Source organism: Lepisma saccharinum, chromosome 14 (genome assembly GCF_977018435.1).
Source record: "Lepisma saccharinum chromosome 14, izLepSacc3.1, whole genome shotgun sequence".
NCBI classification, from domain to species: domain Eukaryota; kingdom Metazoa; phylum Arthropoda; class Insecta; order Zygentoma; family Lepismatidae; genus Lepisma; species Lepisma saccharinum.
Window position 1 is genome coordinate 25864100 of NC_139242.1, and position 25322 is coordinate 25889421.

At 43.0% G+C, this 25322-nt stretch overlaps 1 protein-coding gene across 3 annotated transcripts in view; it reads right to left on the reverse strand.

Moving 5' to 3' along the window:
• LOC145998457 (NACHT and WD repeat domain-containing protein 2) overlaps nt 1-25322 on the reverse strand; it is a 78780-nt gene that overhangs the window by 45010 nt on the left and 8448 nt on the right. For all 3 annotated transcript variants that reach the window (XM_083134868.1, XM_083134866.1, XM_083134867.1), the window contains exons 4-6: nt 22861-22977; nt 20157-20360; nt 19792-19936 (exon numbers count right to left, since the gene is read on the reverse strand). In XM_083134868.1, coding sequence (XP_082990994.1) covers nt 19792-19936; nt 20157-20360; nt 22861-22977 — 466 coding nt within the window. The remainder of the gene's footprint in view (nt 1-19791; nt 19937-20156; nt 20361-22860; nt 22978-25322) is intronic.

Here is a 25322-nt window from a genome sequence, read left to right on the forward strand (position 1 = left end):
GAGGGGGCAGAGGGGGCGTCGTGGGCGACTTCCGCAGAGGACCTATTTTATTTTTTCATATATTGGTAAATAATTTACACAGTTGGAATGAAAAATAGCACAGGTAGTGTCAATTAAGAAACATACAAGAGCGGAATAAAGAGGAGCGGAGAGTGTGCCCCACAACCCGATAGGTGATTAACCCCCCTCAAGGACCTTATTTTATTTCTTTAATAATATGCACTGTTGAAATGCAATAAAGCAAATATTGTGGTGTTTTACGAAGAACTACCGTTATGGGGAGCACGAAGCTTAACGGCGAGTGCAGCGAATAAATAAATAGGGGCGACGAAAGATAAAGCGGCGACGGGCGAACAGGGATAAGAATGACGAAAGATAGGACGCAACTAATAATAAGGGGTCGAACAGAGATACGAGGCGAGGAATGATAAGGGGGCGATCAAAGATAAGAATGAGGAAATATATGGGCGAAAAATGATAAGGGGGTGACAAGAGACAGGGCAGAAAAAAGATAAGAATAACGAAAGATAAGACTCAACTAATAATAAGGGGACGAACAAAGAGAGGAGGCGAGGAATGATAAGGGGGCGAGGAATGATAAGGGGGTGAGAAAAGACAGGGGCGAACAAAGATAAGAATGACGAATGATAAGGGAACAAGAACAGACAGGGACGAAGAAAGATAAGAATGACGAAAGATACGGGCGACGAATTATAAGGGGGTGAGCATAGACAGGGGCGAACAAAGATAAGAATGACAAAAGATAGGACGCAACTAATAATAAGGGGACGAATAAAGATGGGAGGCGAGGAATGATAAGGGGGCGATCAAAGATAAGAATGATGAAAGAAAGGAGGCGAGGAATGATAAGGGGACGAACAAAGATAAGAATGACGAAAAATAGGAAGCGACGAATGATAAGGGATCGAGAAGAGACAGGAGCGAACAAAGATAAGAATGACGAAAGATAAGGGTGACGAATGATAAGGGGGTGAGAAGAAAAAGGGGCGAACAAAGATAAGAATGACGAAAGATAGGGGCGACGAACGATAAGGGGGTGAGAAGAGACAGGGGCGAACAAAGATAAGAATGACGAAAGATAGGAGGCGACGAATGATAAGGGAGCGAGAAGAGACAGGAGCGAACAAGATAAGAATGACGAAGGATAGGGGCGACGAACGATATGGGGGTGACCATATACAGGGGCGAACAAACATAAGAATGACGAAAGATAGGACGCAACTAATAATAAAGGGACGAAAAAAGATGGGAGGCGAGGAATGATAAGGGGGCGATCAAAAATAAGAATGACGAAAGAAAGGAGGCGAGGAATGATAAGGCGACGAACAAAGATAAGAATGACGAAAGATAGGAAGTGACGAATGATAAGGGAGCGAGAAGAGACAGGAGCGAACAAAGATAAGAATGACGAAAAATAGGGGCGACGAATGATAAGGGTGTGAGAAGAGACAGTGGCGAACAAAGATAAGAATGACGAAATATAGGGGCGACGAATGATAAGGGCGTGAGAAGAGACAGGGGCGAACAAAGATAAGAATGACGAAAGATAGGGGCGACGAATGATAAGGGGGTGAGAAGAGACAGGGGCGAACAAAGATAAGAATAACCAAAGATAGGACGCAACTAATAATAAGGGAACGAACAAAGATTAGTAGGCGAGGAATGATAAGGGAGCGAGAAGAGACAGGGGCGAACGAAGATAAGAATGACGAAAGAAAGGGGCGACGAATGATAAGGGGGTGAGCAGAGACAGAGGCGAACAAAGATAAGAATGACAAAATATATGGGCGACGAATGATTAGGGGGTGAGAAGAGACAGGGGCGAACAAAGATAAGAATAACGAAAGATAGGAGGCGATGAATGATAAAGGGGTGAACGAAGATAAGATTGACGAAAGATACGATGCGGCGAATTATAAGGGAACAAGAAGAGACAGCAGCGATCAAAGATAAGAATGACGAAAGATAGGTACGACGAATGATAAGGGGGTGAGAAGAGACGGGCGAACAAAGATAAGAATGACGAAAGAAAGGGGCGACGAATGATAAGGGGGTGAGAAGAGACAGGGGCGAACAAAGATAAGAATGACGAAAGATAGGACGCAACTTATAATAAGGGGACGAACAAAGATAGGAGGCGAGGAATGATAAGGGGGTGAGAAGAGACGGGCGAACAAAGATAAGAATGACGAAAGAAAGGGGCGACGAATGATAAGGGGGTGAGAAGAGACAGGGGCGAACAAAGATAAGAATGACGAAAGATAGGACGCAACTTATGATAAGGAGACGAACAAAGATACGAGGCGAGGAATGATAAGGGAGCGAGAAGAGACAGGGGCGAGCAAAGATAAGAATGACGAAAGAAAGGGGCGACGAATGATAAGGGGGTGAGAAGAGACAGGGGCTAATAATAAGGGAACGAACAAAGATAGTAGGCGAGGAATGATAAGGGAGCGAGAAGAGACAGGGGCGAACGAAGATAAGAATGACGAAAGAAAGGGGCGACGAATGATAAGGGGGTGAGCAGAGACAGGGGCGAACAAAGATAAGAATGACAAAATATATGGGCGACGAATGATAAGGGGGTGAGAAGAGACAGGGGCGAACAAAGATAAGAATGACGAAAGATAGGAGGCGATGAATGATAAAGGGGTGAACGAAGATAAGAATGACGAAAGATAGGATGCGGCGAATTATAAGGGAACAAGAAGAGACAGGAGCGATCAAAGATAAGAATGACGAAAGATAGGTGGGACGAATGATAAGGGGGTGAGAAGAGACGGGCGAACAAAGATAAGAATGACGAAAGAAAGGGGCGACGAATGATAAGGGGGTGAGAAGAGACAGGGGCGAACAAAGATAAGAATGACGAAAGATAGGACGCAACTTATAATAAGGGGACGAACAAAGATAGGAGGCGAGGAATGATAAGGGAGCGAGAAGAGACAGGGGCGAACAAAGATAAGAATGACGAAAGAAAGGGGCGACGAATGATAAGGGCGTGAGAAGAGACAGGGGCGAACAAAGATAAGAATGACGAAAGATAGGACGCAACTTATAATAAGGAGACGAACAAAGATAGGAGGCGAGGAATGATAAGGGAGCGAGAAGAGACAGGGGCGAGCAAAGATAAGAATGACGAAAGATAAGGGTGACGAATGATAAGGGGGTGAGAAGAGACAGGGGCGAACAAAGATATGAATGACCAAAAATTAGGGGCGACGAACGATAAGGGGGTGAGAAGAGACAGGGGCGAACAAAGATAAGAATGACGAAAGATAGGAGGCGACGAATGATAAGGGAGCGAGAAGAGACAGGAGCGAACAAAGATAAGAATGACGAAGGATAAGGGCGACGAATGATATGGGGGTGAGCATATACAGGGGCGAACAAACATAAGAATGACGAAAGATAGGACGCAACTAATAATAAGGGGACGAAAAAAGATGGGAGGCGAGGAATGATAAGGGGGCGATCAAAAATAAGAATGACGAAAGAAAGGAGGCGAGGAATGATAAGGCGACGAACAAAGATAAGAATGGCGAAAGATAGGAAGTGACGAATGATAAGGGAGCGAGAAGAGACAGGAGCGAACAAAGATAAGAATGACGAAAAATAGGGGCGACGAATGATAAGGGTGTGAGAAGAGACAGTGGCGAACAAAGATAAGAATGACGAAAGATAGGGGCGACGAATGATAAGGGGGTGAGAAGAGACAGGGGCGAACAAAGATAAGAATGACGAAAGATAGGGGCGACGAATGATAATGGGGTGAGAAGAGACAGGGGCGAACAAAGATAAGAATAACGAAAGATAGGACGCAACTAATAATAAGGGAACGAACAAAGATTAGTAGGCGAGGAATGATAAGGGAGCGAGAAGAGACAGGGGCGAACGAAGATAAGAATGACGAAAGAAAGGGGCGACGAATGATAAGGGGGTGAGCAGAGACAGGGGCGAACAAAGATAAGAATGACAAAATATATGGGCGACGAATGATAAGGGGGTGAGAAGAGACAGGGGCGAACAAAGATAAGAATAACGAAAGATAGGAGGCGATGAATGATAAAGGGGTGAACGAAGATAAGATTGACGAAAGATACGATGCGGCGAATTATAAGGGAACAAGAAGAGACAGGAGCGATCAAAGATAAGAATGACGAAAGATAGGTGCGACGAATGATAAGGGGGTGAGAAGAGACGGGCGAACAAAGATAAGAATGACGAAAGAAAGGGGCGACGAATGATAAGGGGGTGAGAAGAAACAGGGGCGAACAAAGATAAGAATGACGAAAGATAGGACGCAACTTATCATAAGGGGACGAACAAAGATAGGAGGCGAGGAATGATAAGGGGGTGAGAAGAGACGGGCGAACAAAGATAAGAATGACGAAAGAAAGGGGCGACGAATGATAAGGGGGTGAGAAGAGACAGGGGCGAACAAAGATAAGAATGACGAAAGATAGGACGCAACTTATGATAAGGAGACGAACAAAGATACGAGGCGAGGAATGATAAGGGAGCGAGAAGAGACAGGGGCGAGCAAAGATAAGAATGACGAAAGAAAGGGGCGACGAATGATAAGGGGGTGAGAAGAGACAGGGGCTAATAATAAGGGAACGAACAAAGATAGTAGGCGAGGAATGATAAGGGAGCGAGAAGAGACAGGGGCGAACGAAGATAAGAATGACGAAAGAAAGGGGCGACAAATGATAAGGGGGTGAGCAGAGACAGGGGCGAACAAAGATAAGAATGACAAAATATATGAGCGACGAATGATAAGGGGGTGAGAAGAGACAGGGGCGAACAAAGATAAGAATGACGAAAGATAGGAGGCGATGAATGATAAAGGGGTGAACGAAGATAAGAATGACGAAAGATAGGATGCGGCGAATTATAAGGGAACAAGAAGAGACAGGAGCGATCAAAGATAAGAATGACGAAAGATAGGTGCGACGAATGATAAGGGGGCGAGAAGAGACGGGCGAACAAAGATAAGAATGACGAAAGAAAGGGGCGACGAATGATAAGGGCGTGAGAAGAGACAGGGGCGAACAAAGATAAGAATGACGAAAGATAGGACGCAACTTATAATAAGGAGACGAACAAAGATAGGAGGCGAGGAATGATAAGGGAGCGAGAAGAGACAGGGGCGAGCAAAGATAAGAATGACGAAAGAAAGGGGCGACGAATGATAAGGGGGTGAGAAGAGACAGGGGCGAACAAAGATAAGAATAACCAAAGATAGGACGCAACTAATAATAAGGGAACGAACAAAAATTAGTAGGCGAGGAATGATAAGGGAGCGAGAAGAGACAGGTGCGAACGAAGATAAGAATGACGAAAGAAAGGGGCGACGAATGATAAGGGGGTGAGCAGAGACAGGGGCGAACAAAGATAAGAATGACGAAAGAAAGGGGCGACGAATGATAAGGGGGTGTGAAGAGACAGGGGCGAACAAAGATAAGAATAACGAAAGATAGGAGGCGATGAATGATAAAGGGGTGAACGAAGTTAAGATTGACGAAAGATACGATGCGGCGAATTATAAGGGAACAAGAAGAGACAGGAGCGATCAAAGATAAGAATGACGAAAGATAGATGCGACGAATGATAAGGGGGTGAGAAGAGACGGGCGAACAAAGATAAGAATGACGAAAGAAAGGGGCAACGAATGATAAGGGGGTGAGAAGAGACAGGGGCGAACAAAGATAAGAATGACGAAAGATAGGACGCAACTTATAATAAGGGGACGAACAAAGATAGGAGGCCAGGAATGATAAGGGAACGAGAAGAGACAGGGGCGAACAAAGATAAGAACGACGAAAAAAAGGGGCGACGAATTATAAGGGCGTGAGAAGAGACAGGGGCGAACAAAGATAAGAATGACGAAAGATAGGACGCAACTTATGATAAGGAGACGAACAAAGATAGGAGGCGAGGAATGATAAGGGTGCGAGAAGAGACAGGGGCGAGCAAAGATAAGAATGACGAAAGAAAGGGGCGACGAATGATAAGGGGGTGAGAAGAGACATGGTCGAACAAAGATAAGAATGACGAAAGATAGGACGCAACTAATAATAAGGGGACGAACAAAGATAGTAGGCGAGGAATGATAAGGGAGCGAGAAGAGACAGGGGCGAACGAAGATATGAATGACGAAAGAAAGGAGCGACGAATGATAAGGGGGTGAGCAGAGACAGGGGCGAACAAAGATAAGAATGACGAAAGATAGGACGCAACTTATAATAAGGGGACGAACAAAGATGGGGAGGCTAGGAATGATAAGGGGACGATCAAGGATAAGAATCACGAGAGAAAGGAGGCGAGGAATGAAAAGGGGACGAACAAAGATAAGAATGACGAAAAATAGGAAGCGACGATTGATAAGGGAGCGAGAAGAGACGAAAGCGAACAAAGATAAGAATGACGAAAGATAGGGGCGACGAATGTTAAGGGGGTGAGAAGAGACAGGGGCGAACAAAGATAAGAATGACGAAAGATAGGACGCAACATATGATAAGGGGACGAACAAAGATAGGAGGCGAGGAATGATAAAGGGGTGAACGAAGATAAGAATGACGAAAGATAGGATGCGGCGAATTATAAGGGAACAAGAAGAGACAGGAGCGATCAAAGATAAAAATGACGAAAGATAGGTGCGACGAATGATAAGGGGGTGAGAAGAGACGGGCGAACAAAGATAAGAATGACGAAAGAAAGGGGCGACGAATGATAAGGGGGTGAGAAGAGACAGGGGCGAACAAAGATAAGAATGACGAAAGATAGGACGCAACTTATAATAAGGGGACGAACAAAGATAGGAGGCGAGGAATGATAAGGGAGCGAGAAGAGACAGGGGCGAACAAAGATAAGAATGACGAAAGAAAGGGGCGACGAATGATAAGGGGGTGAGAAGAGACAGGGGCGAACAAAGATAAGAATGACGAAAGATAAGACGCAACTTATAATAAGGGGACGAACAAAGATAGGAGGCGAGGAATGATAAGGGAGCGAGAAGAGACAGGGGCGAACAAAGATAAGAATGACGAAAGAAAGGGGCGACGAATGATAAGGGCGTCAGAAGAAACAGGGGCGAACAAAGATAAGAATGACGAAAGATAGGACGCAACTTATGATAAGGAGACGAACAAAGATAGGAGGCGAGGAATGATAAAGGAGCGAGAAGAGACAAGGGCGAGCAAAGATAAGAATGACGAAAGAAAGGGGCGACGAATGATAAGGGGGTGAGAAGAGACAGGGGCGAACGAAGATAAGAATAACGAAAGATAGGACGCAACTAATAATAATAGAACGAACAAAGATTAGTAGGCGAGGAATGATAAGGGAGCGAGAAGAGACAGGGGCGAACGAAGATAAGAATGACGAAAGAAAGGGGCAACGAATGATAAGGGGGTGAGCAGAGACAGGGGCGAACAAAGATAAGAATGACGAAAGATAGAATGCAACTTATAATAAGTGGACGAACAAAGATGGGGAGGCGAGGAATGATAAGGGGGCGATCAAAGATAAGAATGACGAAAGAAAGGAGGCGAGGAATGATAAGGGGACGAACAAAGATAAGATTGACGAAAAATAGGAAGCGACGAATGATAAGGGAGCGAGAAGAGACAGGAGCGAACAAAGATAAGAATGACGAAAGATAGGGGCGACGAATGATAAGGGGGTGAGATGAGACAGGGGCGAACAAAGATAAGAATGACGAAAGATAGGACGCAACTTATAATAAGGGGACGAACAAAGATAGGAGGCGAGGAATGATAAGGGAGCGAGAAGAGACAGGGGCGAACAAAGATAAGAATGACGAAAGAAAGGGGCGACGAATGATAAGGGGGTGAGAAGAGACATGGGCGAACAAAGATAAGAATGACGAAAGATAGGACGCAACTAATAATAAGGGGACGAACAAAGATAGGAGGCGAGGAATGATAAGGGGGTGAGAAGAGACAGGGGCGAACGAAGATAAGAGTGACGAAAGATAGGGGCGACGAATGATAAGGGGTGAGAAGAGACAGGGGCGATTAAAGATAAGAATGACGAAAGATGGGGGCGACGAATGATAAGGGGGTGGGAACAGACAGGGGCGAACAAAGATAAGAATGACGAAAAATAGGAGGCGATGAATGATAAAGGGGCGAACGAAGATAAGAATGGCGAAAGATAGGATGCGGCGAATTATAAGGGAACACGAAGAGACAGGAGCGATCAAAGATAAGAATGACGAAAGATAGGTGCGACGAATGATAAGGTGGTGAGAAGAGACGGGCGAACAAAAATAAGAATGACGAAAGATAGGACGCAACTAATAATAAGGGGACGAACAAAGATAGGAGGCGACGAATGATGAGGGAACGAGAAGAAGACAGGGGCGAACAAAGATAAGAATGACGAAAGTAAGGGGCGACGAATGATAAGGGGGTGAGGAGAGACAGGGGCGAACAAAGATAAGAATGACGAAAGATAGGACTCAACTAATAATAAGGGAACGAACAAAGATAGTAGGCGAGGAATGATAAGGGAGCGAGAAGAGACAGGGGCGAACGAAGATAAGAATGACGAAAGAAAGGGGCGACGAATGATAAGGGGATGAGCAGAGACAGGGGCGAACAAAGATAAGAATGACGAAAGATAGGACGCAACTAATAATAAGGGGACGAACAAAGATAGGAGGCGAGGAATGATAAGGGGGTGAGAAGAGACAGGGGCGAACGAAGATAAGAGTGACGAAAGATAGGGGCGACGAATGATAAGGGGTGAGAAGAGACAGGGGCGATCAAAGATAAGAATGACGAAAGATGGGGGCGACGAATGATAAGGGGGTGGGAACAGACAGGGGCGAACAAAGATAAGAATGACGAAAAATAGGAGGCGATGAATGATAAAGGGGCGAACGAAGATAAGAATGGCGAAAGATAGGATGCGGCGAATTATAAGGGAACACGAAGAGACAGGAGCGATCAAAGATAAGAATGACGAAAGATAGGTGCGACGAATGATAAGGTGGTGAGAAGAGACGGGCGAACAAAGATAAGAATGACGAAAGATAGGACGCAACTAATAATAAGGGGACGAACAAAGATAGGAGGCGAGGAATGATGAGGGAGCGAGAAGAAGACAGGGGCGAACAAAGATAAGAATGACGAAAGTAAGGGGCGACGAATGATAAGGGGGTGAGGAGAGACAGGGGCGAACAAAGATAAGAATGACGAAAGATAGGACTCAACTAATAATAAGGGAACGAACAAAGATAGTAGGCGAGGAATGATAAGGGAGCGAGAAGAGACAGGGGCGAACGAAGATAAGAATGACGAAAGAAAGGGGCGACGAATGATAAGGGGGTGAGCAGAGACAGGGGCGAACAAAGATAAGAATGACGAAAGATAGGACGCAACTTATAATAAGGGGACGAACAAAGATGGGGAGGCTAGGAATGATAAGGGGACGATCAAAGATAAGAATCACGAAAGAAAGGAGGCGAGGAATAAAAAGGGACGAACAAAGATAAGAATGACGAAAAATAGGAAGCGACGATTGATAAGGGAGCGAGAAGAGACAGGAGCGAACAAAGATAAGAATGACGAAAGATAGGGGCGACGAATGATAAGGGGGGGAGAAGAGACAGGGGCGAACAAAGATAAGAATGACGAAAGATAGTACGCAACTTATGATAAGGGGACGAACAAAGACAGGAGGCGAGGAATGATAAGGGAGCGAGAAGAGACAGGGGCGAACAAAGATAAGAATGAAGAAAGAAAAGGGCGAAGAATGATAAGGGGATGAGCATAGACAGGGGCGAACAAAGATAAGAATGACGAAAGATATGACGCAACTAATAATAAGGGGACGAACAAAGATAGCAGGCGAGGAATGATAAGGGGGCGACGAATGATAAGGGGGTGAGAAGAGACAGGGGCGAACGAAGATAAGAAAGACGAAAAGTAGGGGGCGACGAATGATAAGGGGTTGAGAAGAGACAGGGGCGAACAAAGATAAGAATGACGAAAGATAGGACGCAATTAATAATAAGGGGACGAACAAAGATGGGAGGCGAGGAATGATAAGGGGGCGATCAAAGATAAGAATGACGAAAGAAAGGAGGCGATGATGATAAAGGGGCGATCGAAGATAAGAATGACGAAAGATAGGATGCGGCGAATTATAAGGGAACAAGAAGAGACAGGGGCGATTAAAGATAAGAGTGACGAAAGATAGGGGCGACGAATGATAAGGGGGTGAGAAGAGACGGGCGAACAAAGATAAGAATGACGAAAGATAGGACGCAACTAATAATAAGGGGACGAGCAAAGATAGGAGGCGAAGACTGATAAGGGAGCGAGAAGAGACAGGGGCGAACAAAGATAAGAATGACGAAAGAAAGGGGCGACGAATGATAAGGGGGTGAGAAGAGACAGGGGCGAACAAAGATAAGAATGACGAAAGATAGGACGCAACTAATAATAAGGGGACGAACAAAGATAGTAGGCGAGGAATGATAAGGGAGCGAGAAGAGACAGGGGCGAACGAGAATAAGAATGACGAAAGAAAGGGGCGACGAATGATAAGGAGGTGAGCAGAGACAGGGGCGAACAAAGATAAGAATGACGAAAGATAGGACGCAACTTATAATAAGGGGACGAACAAAGATGGAGAGGCGAGGAATGATAAGGAGACGATCAAAGATAAGAATGACGAAAGAAAGGAGGCGTGGAATGATAAGGGGACGAACAAAGATAAGAATGACGAAAAATAGGAAGCGACGAATGATAAGGGAGCGAGAAGAGACAGGAGCGAACAAAGATAAGAATGACGAAAGATAGGGACGACGAATGATAAGGGGGTGAGAAGAGACTGAAGCGAACAAAGATAAGAATGACGAAAGATAGGACGCAACTTATAATAAGGGGACGAACAAAGATAGGAGGCGAGGAATGATAATGGAGCGAGAAGAGACAGGGGCGAACAAAGATAAGAATGACGAAAGAAAGGGGCGACGAATGATAAGGGGGTGAGAAGAGACAGGGGCGAACAAAGATAAGAATGACGAAAGATAGGACGCAACTAATAATAAGGGGACGAACAAAGATAGGAAGCGAGGAATGATAAGGGGGTGAGAAGAGACAGGGGCGAACAAAGATAAGAATGACGAAAGATAGGGCGACGAATGATAAGGGGGTGAGAAGAGACAGGGGCGAACAAAGATAGGAATGACGAAAGATAGGACGCAACTAATAATAAGGGGACGAACAAAGATAGGAGGCGAGGAATGATAAGGGGGTGAGAAGAGACAGGGGCGAACGAAGATAAGAATGACGATAGATAGGGGGCGACGAATGATAAGGGGGTGAGAAGAGACAGGGGCAAACAAAGATAAGAATGACGAAAGATAGGGGCAACGAATGATATGGGGGTGAGAAGAGACAGGGGCAAACAAAGATAAGAATGACGAAAGATAGGAGGCGATGAATGATAAAGGGGCGAACGAAGATAAGAATGACGAAAGATAGGGGGCGACGAATGATAAGGGGGTGAGAAGAGACAGGGGCAAACAAAGATAAGAATGACGAAAGATAGGGGCAACGAATGATAAGGGGGTGAGAAGAGACAGGGGCAAACAAAGATAAGAATGACGAAAGATAGGAGGCGATGAATGATAAAGGGGCGAACGAAGATAAGAATGACGAAAGATAGGATGCGGCGAATTATAAGGGAACAAGAAGAGACAGGGGCGAACAAAGATAAGAATGACGAAAGATAGGGGCGAGGAATGATAAGGAGGTGAGAAGAGACAAGGGCGAACAAAGATAAGAATGACGAAAGATAGGACGCAACTTATAATAAGGGGACGAACAAAGATGGGAGGCGAGGAATGATAAGGGGGCGATCATAGATAAGAATGACGAAAGAAAGGAGGCGAGGAGTATAAGGGGACGAGCAAAGATAAGAATGAGAAAAAATAGGAAACGACGAATGATAAGGGAGCGAGAAGAGACAGGAGCGAACAAAGATAAGAATGACGAAAATAGGGGCGACGAATGATAAGGAGGTGAGAAGAGACAGGGGCGAACAAAGATAAGAATGACGAAAGATAGGACGCAACTTATGATAAGGAGACGAACAAAGATAGGAGGCGAGGAATGATAAAGGAGCGAGAAGAGACAAGGGCGAGCAAAGATAAGAATGACGAAAGAAAGGGGCGACGAATGATAAGGGGGTGAGAAGAGACAGGGGCGAACGAAGATAAGAATAACGAAAGATAGGACGCAACTAATAATAATAGAACGAACAAAGATTAGTAGGCGAGGAATGATAAGGGAGCGAGAAGAGACAGGGGCGAACGAAGATAAGAATGACGAAAGAAAGGGGCAACGAATGATAAGGGGGTGAGCAGAGACAGGGGCGAACAAAGATAAGAATGACGAAAGATAGAATGCAACTTATAATAAGTGGACGAACAAAGATGGGGAGGCGAGGAATGATAAGGGGGCGATCAAAGATAAGAATGACGAAAGAAAGGAGGCGAGGAATGATAAGGGGACGAACAAAGATAAGATTGACGAAAAATAGGAAGCGACGAATGATAAGGGAGCGAGAAGAGACAGGAGCGAACAAAGATAAGAATGACGAAAGATAGGGGCGACGAATGATAAGGGGGTGAGATGAGACAGGGGCGAACAAAGATAAGAATGACGAAAGATAGGACGCAACTTATAATAAGGGGACGAACAAAGATAGGAGGCGAGGAATGATAAGGGAGCGAGAAGAGACAGGGGCGAACAAAGATAAGAATGACGAAAGAAAGGGGCGACGAATGATAAGGGGGTGAGAAGAGACATGGGCGAACAAAGATAAGAATGACGAAAGATAGGACGCAACTAATAATAAGGGGACGAACAAAGATAGGAGGCGAGGAATGATAAGGGGGTGAGAAGAGACAGGGGCGAACGAAGATAAGAGTGACGAAAGATAGGGGCGACGAATGATAAGGGGTGAGAAGAGACAGGGGCGATTAAAGATAAGAATGACGAAAGATGGGGGCGACGAATGATAAGGGGGTGGGAACAGACAGGGGCGAACAAAGATAAGAATGACGAAAAATAGGAGGCGATGAATGATAAAGGGGCGAACGAAGATAAGAATGGCGAAAGATAGGATGCGGCGAATTATAAGGGAACACGAAGAGACAGGAGCGATCAAAGATAAGAATGACGAAAGATAGGTGCGACGAATGATAAGGTGGTGAGAAGAGACGGGCGAACAAAAATAAGAATGACGAAAGATAGGACGCAACTAATAATAAGGGGACGAACAAAGATAGGAGGCGACGAATGATGAGGGAACGAGAAGAAGACAGGGGCGAACAAAGATAAGAATGACGAAAGTAAGGGGCGACGAATGATAAGGGGGTGAGGAGAGACAGGGGCGAACAAAGATAAGAATGACGAAAGATAGGACTCAACTAATAATAAGGGAACGAACAAAGATAGTAGGCGAGGAATGATAAGGGAGCGAGAAGAGACAGGGGCGAACGAAGATAAGAATGACGAAAGAAAGGGGCGACGAATGATAAGGGGATGAGCAGAGACAGGGGCGAACAAAGATAAGAATGACGAAAGATAGGACGCAACTAATAATAAGGGGACGAACAAAGATAGGAGGCGAGGAATGATAAGGGGGTGAGAAGAGACAGGGGCGAACGAAGATAAGAGTGACGAAAGATAGGGGCGACGAATGATAAGGGGTGAGAAGAGACAGGGGCGATCAAAGATAAGAATGACGAAAGATGGGGGCGACGAATGATAAGGGGGTGGGAACAGACAGGGGCGAACAAAGATAAGAATGACGAAAAATAGGAGGCGATGAATGATAAAGGGGCGAACGAAGATAAGAATGGCGAAAGATAGGATGCGGCGAATTATAAGGGAACACGAAGAGACAGGAGCGATCAAAGATAAGAATGACGAAAGATAGGTGCGACGAATGATAAGGTGGTGAGAAGAGACGGGCGAACAAAGATAAGAATGACGAAAGATAGGACGCAACTAATAATAAGGGGACGAACAAAGATAGGAGGCGAGGAATGATGAGGGAGCGAGAAGAAGACAGGGGCGAACAAAGATAAGAATGACGAAAGTAAGGGGCGACGAATGATAAGGGGGTGAGGAGAGACAGGGGCGAACAAAGATAAGAATGACGAAAGATAGGACTCAACTAATAATAAGGGAACGAACAAAGATAGTAGGCGAGGAATGATAAGGGAGCGAGAAGAGACAGGGGCGAACGAAGATAAGAATGACGAAAGAAAGGGGCGACGAATGATAAGGGGGTGAGCAGAGACAGGGGCGAACAAAGATAAGAATGACGAAAGATAGGACGCAACTTATAATAAGGGGACGAACAAAGATGGGGAGGCTAGGAATGATAAGGGGACGATCAAAGATAAGAATCACGAAAGAAAGGAGGCGAGGAATAAAAAGGGACGAACAAAGATAAGAATGACGAAAAATAGGAAGCGACGATTGATAAGGGAGCGAGAAGAGACAGGAGCGAACAAAGATAAGAATGACGAAAGATAGGGGCGACGAATGATAAGGGGGGGAGAAGAGACAGGGGCGAACAAAGATAAGAATGACGAAAGATAGTACGCAACTTATGATAAGGGGACGAACAAAGACAGGAGGCGAGGAATGATAAGGGAGCGAGAAGAGACAGGGGCGAACAAAGATAAGAATGAAGAAAGAAAAGGGCGAAGAATGATAAGGGGATGAGCATAGACAGGGGCGAACAAAGATAAGAATGACGAAAGATATGACGCAACTAATAATAAGGGGACGAACAAAGATAGCAGGCGAGGAATGATAAGGGGGCGACGAATGATAAGGGGGTGAGAAGAGACAGGGGCGAACGAAGATAAGAAAGACGAAAAGTAGGGGGCGACGAATGATAAGGGGTTGAGAAGAGACAGGGGCGAACAAAGATAAGAATGACGAAAGATAGGACGCAATTAATAATAAGGGGACGAACAAAGATGGGAGGCGAGGAATGATAAGGGGGCGATCAAAGATAAGAATGACGAAAGAAAGGAGGCGATGATGATAAAGGGGCGATCGAAGATAAGAATGACGAAAGATAGGATGCGGCGAATTATAAGGGAACAAGAAGAGACAGGGGCGATTAAAGATAAGAGTGACGAAAGATAGGGGCGACGAATGATAAGGGGGTGAGAAGAGACGGGCGAACAAAGATAAGAATGACGAAAGATAGGACGCAACTAATAATAAGGGGACGAGCAAAGATAGGAGGCGAAGACTGATAAGGGAGCGAGAAGAGACAGGGGCGAACAAAGATAAGAATGACGAAAGAAAGGGGCGACGAATGATAAGGGGGTGAGAAGAGACAGGGGCGAACAAAGATAAGAATGACGAAAGATAGGACGCAACTAATAATAAGGGGACGAACAAAGATAGTAGGCGAGGAATGATAAGGGAGCGAGAAGAGACAGGGGCGAACGAGAATAAGAATGACGAAAGAAAGGGGCGACGAATGATAAGGAGGTGAGCAGAGACAGGGGCGAACAAAGATAAGAATGACGAAAGATAGGACGCAACTTATAATAAGGGGACGAACAAAGATGGAGAGGCGAGGAATGATAAGGAGACGATCAAAGATAAGAATGACGAAAGAAAGGAGGCGTGGAATGATAAGGGGACGAACAAAGATAAGAATGACGAAAAATAGGAAGCGACGAATGATAAGGGAGCGAGAAGAGACAGGAGCGAACAAAGATAAGAATGACGAAAGATAGGGACGACGAATGATAAGGGGGTGAGAAGAGACTGAAGCGAACAAAGATAAGAATGACGAAAGATAGGACGCAACTTATAATAAGGGGACGAACAAAGATAGGAGGCGAGGAATGATAATGGAGCGAGAAGAGACAGGGGCGAACAAAGATAAGAATGACGAAAGAAAGGGGCGACGAATGATAAGGGGGTGAGAAGAGACAGGGGCGAACAAAGATAAGAATGACGAAAGATAGGACGCAACTAATAATAAGGGGACGAACAAAGATAGGAAGCGAGGAATGATAAGGGGGTGAGAAGAGACAGGGGCGAACAAAGATAAGAATGACGAAAGATAGGGCGACGAATGATAAGGGGGTGAGAAGAGACAGGGGCGAACAAAGATAGGAATGACGAAAGATAGGACGCAACTAATAATAAGGGGACGAACAAAGATAGGAGGCGAGGAATGATAAGGGGGTGAGAAGAGACAGGGGCGAACGAAGATAAGAATGACGATAGATAGGGGGCGACGAATGATAAGGGGGTGAGAAGAGACAGGGGCAAACAAAGATAAGAATGACGAAAGATAGGGGCAACGAATGATATGGGGGTGAGAAGAGACAGGGGCAAACAAAGATAAGAATGACGAAAGATAGGAGGCGATGAATGATAAAGGGGCGAACGAAGATAAGAATGACGAAAGATAGGGGGCGACGAATGATAAGGGGGTGAGAAGAGACAGGGGCAAACAAAGATAAGAATGACGAAAGATAGGGGCAACGAATGATAAGGGGGTGAGAAGAGACAGGGGCAAACAAAGATAAGAATGACGAAAGATAGGAGGCGATGAATGATAAAGGGGCGAACGAAGATAAGAATGACGAAAGATAGGATGCGGCGAATTATAAGGGAACAAGAAGAGACAGGGGCGAACAAAGATAAGAATGACGAAAGATAGGGGCGAGGAATGATAAGGAGGTGAGAAGAGACAAGGGCGAACAAAGATAAGAATGACGAAAGATAGGACGCAACTTATAATAAGGGGACGAACAAAGATGGGAGGCGAGGAATGATAAGGGGGCGATCATAGATAAGAATGACGAAAGAAAGGAGGCGAGGAGTATAAGGGGACGAGCAAAGATAAGAATGAGAAAAAATAGGAAACGACGAATGATAAGGGAGCGAGAAGAGACAGGAGCGAACAAAGATAAGAATGACGAAAATAGGGGCGACGAATGATAAGGAGGTGAGAAGAGACAGGGGCGAACAAAGATAAGAATGACGAAAGATAGGACGCAACTTATAATAAGGGGAAGAACAAAGATAGGAGGCGAGGAATGATAAGGGAGCGAGAAGAGACAGGGGCGAACAAAGATAAGAATGACGAGAGAAAGGGGCGACGAATGATAAGGGTGTGAGAAGAGACAGGGGCGAACAAATATAAGAATGACGAAAGATAGGACGCAACTAATAATAAGGGGACGAACAAAGATAGGAAGCGACGAATGATAAGGGAACGAGAAGAGACAGGAGCGAACAAAGATAAGAATGACGAAAGATAGGGGCGACGAATGATAAGGAGTTGAGAAGAGACAGGGGCGAACAAAGATAAGAATGACGAAAGATAGGATGCGAGGAATGATAAGGGGACGAACAAAGATAGGGGCGACGAGAGACAGGAGGCGAACAAATATAAGTAAGAGTGCGATGAAAGATTAGAGGGAGACGAAAAATAGGAGGCGACAAGAAACAAGGGACGAACAAAGGTAAGAATGATAAAGGAAAAGGGGGGGGTGCGACTAAAGATAAGCAAGAAATGAACTTAAGGTGATGGACTAGTATAATATTACTACTAGAGTGCGTCGCCCCTTCACAAAACATCTAGAAAATATTCCCGCCACCTTTGGCTGCTCACTCATTTTTTCATGCGCGTTCTGTGTGGAAAGACGTTCGTTCCCAGGGAGAGAGAGCTTATGACATACTAGAAAAATAAACAAACTAGAACCAATCTTAGTAGCTTGCTGGAAGTGCAAAATAAAGGCTTGAGGGGCGATCATTCTTCTCGTACACCACAAGGGCTTTATTATTTTTAGTTATTGATAAATTTGCAAAGTTTGGAATGAATTCCATCAAACATTGTGGCATTCTATGACATACCCAAGAGCTAAAAATTAGCAACACAGGAATGCTTTTGTGTGCTTTTTGGGACAAGACAAAGGATAAGCTGCTCCACTGTTCCCAACAGTCACATCTATTTTAATCAAAAAGCAATTTATTGTGATTTTTGAGAACTCTATTACATTCTTTATTTTATTGAAGTTAAACAACTTAAAATAATTGGTGTCCTCAGCAAACGTTGTAGCATTTTATACAATGCTATAAAAACCGGAGGTTCAAGCGGTGCTTCAACCTTTTTTAAAGAAATTAGGATGAAAAATACTTTTTTTTGTTCTACTATTAAATAAAGATGAAATTGAAGAAAACAATAATACATTAATTATTTATTACTTATTAAGTACCAAGGCTTGTACTAAACTACGTGCAGCAGGTCGCCGAAGGAAGAATATTGGCATTGCGGGCCTTTAACAAAATCGTTTTGTTTTGTCCTGTGATGCTCCTTGATTTGTCAAGAAAAGGAACTTAAAGTGTACCAGCGACGTTAGTTCTAATCTCGTACACCCAATACATTCAGACACTGTCAATGAAAGATATCATAAACAGTGGCGTGCCCAGGATTTTCGAAAGGTGGTGAACGTTCTTCTTTAGGAAATATTGTGGCAAAGGGGTGTTATGACTCCCATCAATCCCCCCCTTCGGCACGCCACTGATCACAAAACTGGAGACTACTCAAGACGTCACTACTTTCATCCTGGAACGCGACCATTAAACATGACGCCCACTGAGACGTGGCAAAACACGGAAATATCCGGCAACATTCTGTTGTCTGCTTCTATTGAAATTAAATTGTGTAATGCCCACTACAGGGAAACGCACGGAATCGAAGCACGGAATTTCCGGGTTGAAGTCTGCAGGTCATCTTAAGGATTATCGCCCACTGAGATGCCGGAAGCGAAACTGTTTTGTTCTGTTGCCGCTGTTTTAAGCATCTTGGGCTTCAAGCTTTACACTTCTTTTCCGGGTTTATTTATGCTTAGTTGATTTTCCTCACTTTACCCGTGACTGTGGCCCCTGCAGAACGCACAATTTCCAAACTTCAGCCAATAAAATATTATATGTGGAATAGTGCTCCTCACCAAAGATAATCAAACACATCCGTTTTGAACAATGAGCACAGGCAAACGAAATGACTAAACGTTGAACACGCTGTGAAACACTTTGATCATGCCAAAGCACGCAACGAATGCTTTAGTTTCTCAAATAATTATTTTCCGCTGAATTTAATATTGTTACTTACATCTTGTATCTTGATTGTTCGATATATATTAAATACAAATTCATTACTTGGTTTGCTGTAAAATGCAAACTTCTTTCATCAAACAAGATGTGGATTTTCTAACTTAAAAACATTACAAGCATGCAATTCATTATTGTAACCACCCTCATAGCTCAAGAAATACTATGGAGGGGGGGGGGGGCAGAAACATGACACACGGCTGGGCTTCCAGCGTTTTAGTTAAAGACTGATTTTATGACACATATGGTAGAACCGTAGTTTGTGGGGGAAGTGTGCTGGGGCGCCGAAAGTTCGGGGGAAGCGCCGTAATGAGTGCCCCCCCTTTTAGAGAACGTCATAATCCGCCTCAATTTAATCAATCAATCAATCAATCAGTTGATCTGTGAGAGAAAAGGACAACAATATTTGTGATCTAAGAGAGAGAGAATAAAATCTCAACAATTGAAATACATCCTACTTTATGGATGTTGGATGTTTTGTCATGCGGTAAAACAATTTTTTATATGATCCACTAGATATGCCTTTGGAACTAAAGTAAAGTGAATGACATACCTGACATAAAGTAGTTGTGCATTATTTCTTTGTCAATCTCTCCTTTGTTGTACAATGTCAGTGCAGCTTTCCTCAACAATTTTTGCATCTTTCCCAAAGTGTCCCACCAAATGGCTTGGTCGGCCTGTTGGAGTTTTGGAACTCTCTGGAAGCAGGACATAATAAGACAGTAACAGGATAGAATGAAACGTTCATACATAAGAATACTAAGCTATGATCTCACTAGTGAGTGTAATAGTAGCATTGACATTAGTAGAACTACTACTGTAAATCAATTAATTTTGTGTATGGTACTTACTTAAATTAATAAAGTTATGTAAAAACAAACTAATACTTCCAAGATTCATTTGCTTCCCCTTGTTTACCTTATTGTTAAAATTCACGAGAATAGAGGAAATTGGCTGTAACACTGATATGGGTGGCACAGCATTGCTGTCTTTCTTGTACCAGGTATCTAGAAGAATGACATCAGTTCCCTGCGACGCTAGCTCATCCCGTAGCAGTTTCAGCTCTGATGATAAAATATAAGTGGGTATTGGACGATATCCATATTTCTGCCCAAGAAATACCTGAAAGAACGAAAAATGTATTTGCTAACATTTCAGTAGAAATACAATTTGTTGGATTCATATATAGGCTATGTATATAGTCAAGACCAAGTAAGATATATGTATTCCACTTGGAGAGAATGTGTTCTTGTCAAATTGTCACATTGACTGTCTCTTCGCCTGTTTCGTCTAATCATTATTACCTTTTCGTCATCATGACTAGCCAAGTGTGCCCCAAAATATTCTTACTAATGAAAATGTACAATTTAATAATACAAATAAAACATTTGACACACAAGTTTAACTTTCTCTATAAATGACAGCAATCTACCCTAAACCGATTTCCCTACATTGTAACACTAATTACTTCACTCAATCTGCTTAAGGGGGAACTTCCTAAGGAAGTGAAAACTTTTATAATTTGATTCCCGATGTTTAACCGACGTCATGGAACCTACTAATAACACAAGAAATCAAATGTGATTAATCTTTCCAATTCAGAGACAAATAGCGCATCACACACACGAAAGGCGGTGAAGAAATAATACATTTTGTATTTTCACTTTCATAAAACCACGAAAAATAACTTACTATTAATAGCTACGGTTCTCATTTCAGAACATTCTATTAACTCCTTGTATCAGTTCTCACAAAATATGTAGCTGTGTCATTTCTACTGTTATACCAAGTTATGAAAATTATATGAATTGCAACTTTTCATGATCTGTCATTATCAGGAGAAATCAGTAAGTTTTCCTTATTTTATGGATAAATAATTGTATTCGAAGTGCCATCTAATTACGAGTATATCAGATATTTTTTTGCAGATATTTCTATGGACAGTGATGTGCGGTGATCTCTACACTTGGGGAAGCAACTGATTACAGGCAAAGCATCGCGCACCCTCCCCCTATATAAAAGCATACATTTCAGTGTTGTGTCAATACAGACGAAAGAATTGACTTCTTCAGCTGATATGAATCATAAGGCTCAAGATCGAAAAGCCTGTAGGTTGCAGTGAATAATAAGGCAGAGTAGGACGAATAAAATGAAATTTCACCTCTAAGAACCTCAAAATTTATAACGACCGACAAGTTAATTAGGAAAACTTATGATAGTCTAGTCTAGGGCTCTGAAAAATCTCGTTGACGTTAACCCTTGATACACAATGTGATACATTGATAGGATCTGAACAGGAAATGACTGACTCCATAGAGCTCTTCTGTCTACAAAGTTCTCTCGAACGATCATTTGATTTGTAAAAGTTTGGAAGTGTTTGTTCGAAAACGTGAAGCTGCGGAAGGAAAGGCTTGTTTTTCCAAATGGTAACCTTTCTATGGTTCTTGACAGAAGTGTCTCCTGAAAGAATGGTTCTATTTCGGGTAAACTGGTCATCCAAAGCCTCTAAAAGCCATCGCACGCAAATGCAGCAGGGATTCTCACATAGCGGACAGCAAATGACGATGTAGCGTGTTCCGTTGCTGACGATCGAACTCTGTACCAGGTACCAGTGACTCGGATTCTTTTCGAACCATTCCGGCGTGTCGCAAGTTATTGTGGGTCATGTACGTCAATATCGAACCAAATACAAGGGCTTGAACTTGACGAATATATTAAATGGTCAAGATAAAGCGTTTCTAACTTATGCCCTCATCCTGAATTGGTTTCGAATCCGCAAACTTGTTATTAAGATAATTGTGTATCATGTATCTGTTATTTTACGTCGCTTTTCTGCAATTTTTGGTTAACCGCGACGGTGAAGACGATTGACGATGGATGAAATTGATGAAGGAACACTCACAACGAACACCCATGCCCGAGCTAGGACTCGAACTCGGAAACTTCGGTAGCGAGAGCGAAAGTCGACCACTTGACGCGCTCGGCCACCGAGATATTGAGCTGAGATTTTCTCAAATCTTTGTTCCGTTTCCAACGGTCATTAATTAAAGTGAAACGTTGCGAAATAATACTTGATACACCACTGTACAAAATGATATGTGCAATATCAACACACTGTACAAGGGAAGAATATATGTTACGTACATAATAGAGATCTTCCCGGAAACTTACGTAAGGAAATTGCTATTTTATCACTGCAAAGATTTCCCGGTGGAAGCACATCTTCGTGGTTCTGATCCCACGTTAAACTCCGGGAGCAGTCCAAACTGTTTTATCTGCGTATAAAGTGAACTTTTATAAATGTAGGAGTCCCCATCTGAAATCGAATCCAAGACGACTCGCACCCAAGGCGAGAGTGTTAATGACTGGACTACTTGGGAGCCCGCTGAGAATGAATACCGAATTCATAGCGACGACTCGTCATCATGTAAGGGAAGTCAACAATAGCCACAAAGAAAGTCTTATGTTTTTTTTGCGTTTGAGTTTTTTTAATTCCACTTCATTCACAGACGGGCTAATCGGGACTGAACTACAGTTTAAATTGGGGCACTATGGGCATCCATCGAGTATCGAACCCGGACTCCCTTGTCATAAATGGAAAGGAAGGATAGATTGAACTCACCACAAAATTTGGACCCATGGATAATCGTTGACAGTTTGCTATTTCTCTCATGCAAAGCTCCGTTGTCATGTGGTCATCAGTTGCCTCATCTCTCACTCCCCATCGCATGTCCACTACCTGAAAATAGCACAATTAGATCAAAAGTATCTTAAAATACCTTTCAAACTTGCATTGCCGTTTCAGCCTTGTTGTCTAACAATCCGCATAACAGTACTGTACAGCGGGTGAACTACATGTCAGGATACCTTTTGTCTGGAGATTGTCGTCAAGTTTGGAAGAGAAAAGGAAAGATGTGTCTATTCTTTTTCAGTGAAGATCAGGACTATACTTTCGAAACGATATGTTCATTGAAATATCCAAGTATACTGCTAGGCTTTAGATGAGTCATTATGGTGTTTATTTTCTTTATCCATTCATAGAATTAACAAGTTGTCTGAGTTGGAAATGATATGAAAAATTGTATCCATAAACGGCGAAATAACAATGAATTGTTGGAGTCTTATCTTACATCATCAATCACTATTCCATAGAAAACAGTGCTTGAAGAGGGGGAGAAAGCAAGGAGATTATATTCCCCCATTTAAGAAATATCCCAGAATGGATCATTTACGTAAGCATTCGCCCACCTAGTTCAATGTCTCCATGTTGAACAAACATCCCGCACCTATTCCCAAATCTGACCAACCACCCCAACTTAGAAATTTTCACTTTCAGTACTTATATTAAAATATTCTTAGAGTTGATATTTTTTTCGGTTGATCACTATTTTTTATTTTTAAAAAAAAGAGGGATCTATAAAATAAGGTACCTGAACCCAATATGGCCTATTTGCTGTTTTCAAGTAGCTACATGGTTAATTCAACAAATGACGCTAATTTAGTATGCAATTTAGACTGTTCGAATGACGTGATTGAACCTGTTGACTGTACCTATAGTACAGCAGTGGCGACACGTGGCTTTTGCGGAGTGTTAGTGTTGCCCACGAAACGAGACGGGACGAGACTTTGGTCTCGTCTCGTGTCTCGTCTCGAAAATATTCGTTTGTCCCGTCTCGTGTCCCGTCTCGAAGGGTTCTGTCTCGTCTCGTCTCGTCCCGTCTCGTTTTGTCCCGTCTCGTCTCGTAAAAGTGATCCGGGATATCATGCCAACAAAAGTCAAAAGTAGCAGAAACACGAAATATTTTTCCGGAAAGTGGGATAATGCTCCAAATATTTTACCCATTGCGTGGTGAGAATAAATAAGGTTCGTTAATCATGAGGACATTAATATTAAAAATGCAGTTTGTTGGTTACTGATTGCTAGGTATCTTATGAAATCTACCTTGAGGCTTTTCTCGCTTCATACAACTGTCTATCCATCGTACATTTATACAATTAAGCAAATGTTTAAATTAATGCATTAATATAATTCATAGGTTTATTCACTTGAATATGTAAATTAATCAATTCTATTATTGTTATTGCATGACATGTTACAAAGATGGTAGAAGAATAGTAATATAACAGCAAAAATATTAGCTAATATGTAGCTTACGTGTAGTTAAGATCGTCAAAATCTGCATAAAAACAGCTGTCCTGGCAAGAAAATTAATGTCAAAAAAGGTGATGAATTGAATATTTGCTGAATAAAAAAAAATATATGTTACATCCAGTTGACGAAAAATAAAGTTCCTGATTAATATTTTATGCTCATTATTATAAGTAGTAGTGTACATAAAACTTCATTGATACTGTCATTCAAAGCAGTATGATCCCAATAGAAACCTTGTTTTCTAGTAAGTTCGGCAGGAATATGTAACCCTCGATTATGCTAAACAAATATATTTTTTGTTTAGCTAGAGCAAGGCCCGAGGAGGATGCAAGAAGCCTTTCCTGCAAAGTGTATGTTTTACGAAGCGAAGAAAAGTGACAAAACCACCACGTATGGAAGGCAAACCTGCATTAATTTTATATCGCACGTTTACAGAGCCGTGTCTCCTGAAGTTATAAAAATCCCAACTTCAATGATTCTTTTAGACATGCTATAGTTGAAAAAAATATGTTTAGATGGACCCAAAGTGCATCATTATCAGATTATGAATATAACGTGTTATTGGAATCAACATATTTGTGTAGATTGGGTGCCTCCCCGATGGCGTAGTAATAACGTCGAGGTCTTGTAATGAAGGGTCCTCGCGTCGATACTCAATGGAGGCACAAAGTGGATCGGATCGCACTTTAAACTGTAGGTCGGTTCGCGATTTAGCCTATTTGCGAATCAAGTGGACTTAAAAAAACAAAAACAATATCAACCTTAAGAATATTAGAATAAACTATTCACCCGCAGGTAAGTCAAATTTCACATATCCTTCTTCATCCTCGTTCATAGACTTCCTGCAATACTCTTGTGTTGCATCCCACCAGGTGCGAAAAATGTGAAGTTATTATTTCCCCGTAATGCGTTATTTCTTTTCATAACAGTAA